We start from the raw sequence: 5,679 nt of genomic DNA, 5'->3' as shown, positions 1-5,679 counted from the left end.
CCAACTCAAAAAAAAAAAAAAAAAAGTAAGTCTGCAGCCCCACAAGAAGAAAAGCACAATCCATTGCTCAGGAACCTAGAGTTATGCGACAAAGCCACAAGGAAAGGGACTTTCCGTCAGCCTCAGTTTACGTGGTGTTACCCAGGAGGAGGTCAAGGGACAGAGAAGACCCACAGGCAAGTATCGACAGCAACACATGCTGGTATTGTGACACAGGCACCCATGACTGAGGGCTCCACCCCAAGGGCTTCATGCTGCCCAGCCCTTTTAATTCTCCCCGTGATGGGGTGAGGAACACACTCTTATCATCATCAGCCCCATTCCACAGATTCAAGAACTGAGGCACAGAGAGTTTCAGTAATTTTCCCAAAGTCACGGAGCTGGTGCGTGGCAGAGCCCCACGTGAGATGCAGATGGGGTCAGTACTGTGCCCACTGGTCTGCCGCTGCATGCCCTCATCCACAAGGCAGGCCTGAGGGGTGTGATTCATTTCCGACCGTGCTTCATCCACTCGTTAGAAAGGAAAACAACAGTATGGCTACTTTCAAAGGGCCTTCAGAACAGCTGGCTAGGAATAGAGGTCAAGGTAGAAAGGAGCTAGCTGGAGCGAGGGGAAAGAGGAGACAGAGGGAGGATAAAGGTTAGTGAGGGAGAGGAACGGTGTTCCAGCAGAAGGAACCACCTGTGTGGAGGTGTGGCAGAGACGGTGGGGGGGGATTGGTGAGGGGAGAGGAAGATAAACAGAGACAAAGAGACATAGAGACAGAGAGAAAGAGGTTGATAGATAGACAGAGAGATTGAAGGAGAGACAGAGAGAGAGAGAGATGGAGGAATGAATTGGTGGGGAAGAGGAAGAGAAACAGAGACACAGACACACACACGCACAGAGAGAGAGAGAGAGACTGAGAGAAACAGAGGTTGAGATAATGGGAGGGATGAGAGAGAAACAGAGGCATACACACACAGAGAGAGAGACAGAGACGGAGACACACACAGGCCGAGACACACACAGGCTGAGACACCCTGGGAGCTACTGGAGAGATGAGCTCTCCAGTGCACAGGGCTGGTGGTGAGACAGGCAGGTGTGGTTGGCATGAGGGAAGCACCCTGAGGGCCTGGGAAGAGGAGTGAGGAGCTCTGGCCTCAGGATGTGGCTTCTGGGCTGAGGGGGATTGAGGGCCCCGGACCGCAGGAGGACAGCACAGGGAGGCACAGAGGGCAGAGTGGCCAGAACTGACCAGAAGGTGTGGGCAAGGTACACTGGGCATTGATGATCTCAGCATGGCGCCCCCTCCCTGCTCATCAGCTGTTGGGGTGCCCCCTGTGAACCAGTTCCCCTGCAAGGTAGGGGTGGCCTACCCCAGGGTGGGGACCCCGACACCTTCCAGTCCCAGATGTGGGGTCCCTCCTCAGCTCTTTCTCTCTCTGTCTACAGAGACCCATGACCATCCCGGCTTACCCGGTAAGTGCCAGTGGGTGGTGGTTTCCCTGAGGGGGGGGTCCCACGGCCCCTCTCACCCTGCCTGTCTTCCGCCCTTCCTGCAGGGTCCTGGATACCAACAGCTGAACAGCCTGCCCGTGAGTAGGGGGTGGTGGTGGGAACTGGGGCGGGGAGAAGCAGGAGGGTTGGAGCCCCAGTTGTGCTAACCCAGAACCTATGTGCATGCCTGCACATGCAGGGATGCCCTCAAAATCTGTCTGTTCTTGGAGCATAATGCTGCTGCTTCCTTGCTTTCCAGATCATGGAGGGACCCCCGACCTTCAACCCGGTATGGCATCCTGTGGTGGGCGACGTGAAGGGAGGCAGGGGCAGGTGGAGGGGAAGGTTTCGGCCCCTGGGAAAGTGGGCTGGGGTGTTTGGGGTGGCAGCTGAGGAGGGTGGAGTTGGTGATCCGGGTCAGGGAGGGGACAGGGTTGGGGACGTGTCCCTGGAGGAATGGGGCCTCTTCTGAGAGGGCATGGGACCCTGTGTTCTCCCGACAGCCTGTGCCATACACAGGCAGATTGCCAGGGGGACTCACTGCCCGGAAAACCATCATTATCAAGGGCTACGTGCCCCCCACCGGCAAGAGGTACGGAGCCCAGATGGGTGGGGACCCTCCGCCTGCTCCTCCCTCAGACTCAGCTGTCTGGGCCCTCTGTCCCCTCCGCCTGTGGACTCCCATCTGAATCCCCCCTCCCTCTTTGCTTCCAGCTTTGCCATCAACTTCAAGGTGGGGTCCTCGGGGGACATAGCTCTGCATATTAATCCCCGCATGGGTGAGGGCGCCGTGGTCCGGAACAGCTTCCTGGGTGGCTCGTGGGGGTCCGAGGAGAGGAAGCTCCCCAGCAACCCGTTCGGTCCAGGACAGTTCTTTGATGTGAGTCTGGGCTTTCTCCCTGCACCCCCCCCCACTTCCCGCCCAAGTTCAGCCCCAGCCCTGGCCTCACACTCGCCTCTCCCCGCAGCTGTCCATCCGCTGTGGCTTGGATCGCTTCAAGGTGTACGCCAACGGCCAGCACCTCTTTGACTTCTCCCATCGACTCTCTGCCTTCCAGAGGGTGGATGTGGTGGAGATCCAGGGTGATGTCACCTTGTCCTATGTCCAGATCTGATCTCTTCCTGGGACCATCAACTTTATTGGGGGCCAGTCCCCCACACCCCAGGTGTGTGCCGTCCCTTCCCTTAACTGTGTTCTTCCCTTCGTAGATCCCCAGGACTCTCTTCTAAACTCCTAATAAAGCATCCGAGGGGGTCTCATAAGTGTGTCTCTCCCTCACTGCTCCCTCCCTCCTTGGTCCAATGGCTCAGTGTTCTTCGTCTACTCACTTATCTGTCCATCTGTCCTCCCGTCATTATGAATCTGGCCACTCCCCAAGCACTGATTTAGGGCTCATTCACTCTTCACAGCAGCTGCAGGAGGTGGGAACTATCCCATGATCCCTCAGTGACAGACGACAATATGGGCAAAGAAAAATAAAGCAAATTGCCAGTCACACAGCCCATAAGCGGCAGAACTAAGACTCAAATCCAGCTGGTCCAGCTCCCAAGCCTATATTGCCCATCATTCTGTCCATCCATGCTTCAACCTCTCCACTCATCCATCTCAACATCCATCAGCGTTCGGTCCATCTCCCGATCCGTTTGTCCAGTCACACTTTTATCCAACCCTTCCTTTTGTCCATCCTGCGGGAGAGGGAAGAAGGGAAGTTGGATCATTCATTCTGAATGTCTTTGAAGGAAAACTTAATGAAGGGCGTACACCATCAGATATTAACATGTATTAAAAAACCAAAATGGTTAAACAGTGTGATACTAACATGAAAATAGAGAGTCCAGAAACAGACCCCGGAATATCTAAGAATGGGTGTATATCAGATGCCAACTCATGTCAATGATGAAACGATCGGCAAATTTTTCAGTTAACCCTTTGAGAAATATATAAATTCTACATGGATTAAAAAATGAAACCAGGCTGGGCGCAGTGGCTCACACCTATAATCCCAGCACTTTGGAAGGCCAAGGTGAGAGGATTGCCTGAGCCCATGGATTCCAGACCAGTCCAGGCAACTTGGCGAAACCTCATCTCTACAAAAAATCAAGAAAAATTAGCCGAGCATGGTGGCACATGCCTGTAATTCCCAGCTACCTGGAAGGCTGAGGCGGAAGGATTGCCTGAGTCCAGCAGGTCGAGGCTGTGGTAGCTGTGAGTGAGCCTCTTCCCTCCAGCCTGGGCAACAGAATGAGACTCCTACTCAAAAACAACAACAACAACAAAACTGAACACTAGAATATTTATCTCAACTTGGAATTTAAAAGAACTTTACAGGCTGGGTGCAGTGGCTCAAGCTTGTAATCCCAGCACTTTGGGAGGCCAAGGTGAGAGGACTGCTGAGTGCACGGCTTTGAGACCAGCCTGGGCAGCTTGGCAAGACCTCATCTCTACAATAAATCAAAAAATTAGCTGGATGTGGTGGCACACGCCTGTAGTTCCAGCTATGTGGAAAGCTGAGGCAGAAAGATCACCTAAGCCCAGCAGATCGAGGCTGCAGTGACTGTGAGCGTGCCACTGCCCTCTAGCCTGGGGACAGAGTGAGATTGCAACTCAAAAAAAGGAAGAAAAATTATTGACTTAGAGGCTGATTGGTGCATGAGGGAAAAGGCATATAAACGTGTTATGCTTGTGTATATGGGGGTCTTTAGAATGATGACCCAAAGAGATAGGAGAAATTGACTTTTTTTTTTGAGTTCGAGTCTCAATCTGTCAACCAGGCTGGAGTGCAGTGGCATACTCGCGGCCACCGCACCCTCAACCTGCTGGGCTCAGGTGATCCTTCCACTTCGGCCTTCTAAGTAGCTGGAACCACAGGCATGTGCCACCATGCCCGGCTGATTTTTTGTAGAGACTTTATTGTATTGCCACTGCACTCTAGCCTGGGTGACAGAGTGAGACTTTAACTAAGAAAAAACAATGTAATGGACTTTTATGTCAAGCTTAAGAACAGGAAAAACTAAGTTACCAAGAGAGCAGATCTGTGGCTTCCTGGTGCCAGGGGTGTGGTTGGGAGGGTGTGGTGGTGATGTTCTGTCCTTGATTATGGTGGTGACCACATACCTGATGTATTAAAATACATAGAACAGCTGGGCGCAGTGGCTGATGCCTGTAATCCCAGCACTTTGGGAAGTCGAGACAAGAGGATTGCCAGGGATTTGAGACCAGCCTGGGCAACATCCAGGGATCTCATTTCTACAAAATATCAAAATAATTAGCTGGGTGTGGAGATGTGCACCTATAGTTCCAGGTACTTGAAAGGCTGAGGTGTAAGGATTGCCTGAGCCCAAGAGGTCAAGGTTGTGGTGAGCTGATTGTGCCACTGCACTCCAGCCTGGAGGACAGAGTGAGACTCTGACTTAAAAAAACAACAACAAAAAAATTAACAAAAAACCCTTCACCCTTATGTTTTCTTTTGAAATAACACATATACAAAAAGTTATAATGTCTCAATTTTTGGTGACCTCCAACTACCTCATTGTGTTTTCCACAAACAAGCATGGGCTCCTGAATGTCCACAGTCAGAAAACTGGGACATTCACTTAAGGGGTCGCTACCCTCTAATTCCAAGGCCCAACCACTTTAAGCACTGTCCCAAATATGTCTCACTTTACACTGTGGATTTTTAAAGTTGTCCCAGATGGATGTTAACCTTACCAAAAAAAAATTTTTTTTTTTTTGAGTCGGAGTCTCACTCTGTCACCCAGGCTGGAGCACAGTGGCACACTCACTCGACCTGCTGGGATCAGGTGATTCTTCTGCATCAGCCTTTCAGGTAGCTGGAACCACACGTGTGCGCCACCATGTCCAGCAAATTTTTAAAATGTGTTGTAGAGGTGAGGTCTCGAAAAGTTGCCCATGCTGGTCTCGAGCCCGTGGGCTCAGGCAATCCTCTCGTCCCGGCCCCCTAAAGTGCTGGGGTTACAGGCCTAGGCATTGCACCCGGCCTAAATATTTATAAGTACTTGACACACCCAAATAAAAACAAGAAGTAACTCATTCAACGAGGAGCCCTGCAGGACGAGGAGAATCCAGGTTCTCTCGGGCGCCCATGTGCCAGGGGATCCCCCTCACCACCCACCCGCAAGAGCCCAGCAAGGGCCGCCCGGGGCCGCGCCGGGGGCGGAAAACCTGGGGTGCTGACCCG

General features: G+C 52.3%; 1 protein-coding gene across 1 annotated transcript in view; it reads left to right on the top strand.

Moving 5' to 3' along the window:
* The window catches only part of LGALS4 (galectin 4), a 9,055-nt gene extending 6,318 nt beyond the window's left edge, over positions 1 to 2,737 (top strand). Inside the window, exons 5-10 of the mRNA XM_008074384.2 lie at positions 1,436 to 1,462; positions 1,546 to 1,578; positions 1,740 to 1,769; positions 1,984 to 2,072; positions 2,195 to 2,360; positions 2,449 to 2,737. Of these exons, the coding sequence (XP_008072575.1) occupies positions 1,436 to 1,462; positions 1,546 to 1,578; positions 1,740 to 1,769; positions 1,984 to 2,072; positions 2,195 to 2,360; positions 2,449 to 2,595 (492 nt within the window). The 3' untranslated portion in view covers positions 2,596 to 2,737. The remainder of the gene's footprint in view (positions 1 to 1,435; positions 1,463 to 1,545; positions 1,579 to 1,739; positions 1,770 to 1,983; positions 2,073 to 2,194; positions 2,361 to 2,448) is intronic.
* Positions 2,738 to 5,679: the final 2,942 nt, after the last annotated feature.

The sequence above is a fragment of the Carlito syrichta genome, unplaced genomic scaffold, assembly GCF_000164805.1.
Source record: "Carlito syrichta isolate Samal-C Ts95f unplaced genomic scaffold, Tarsius_syrichta-2.0.1 Scaffold316424, whole genome shotgun sequence".
Classification (NCBI taxonomy): domain Eukaryota; kingdom Metazoa; phylum Chordata; class Mammalia; order Primates; family Tarsiidae; genus Carlito; species Carlito syrichta.
The sequence above is the reverse complement of the archived record's forward strand: the minus strand, read 5'-3'. Positions and strand labels throughout refer to the sequence as shown.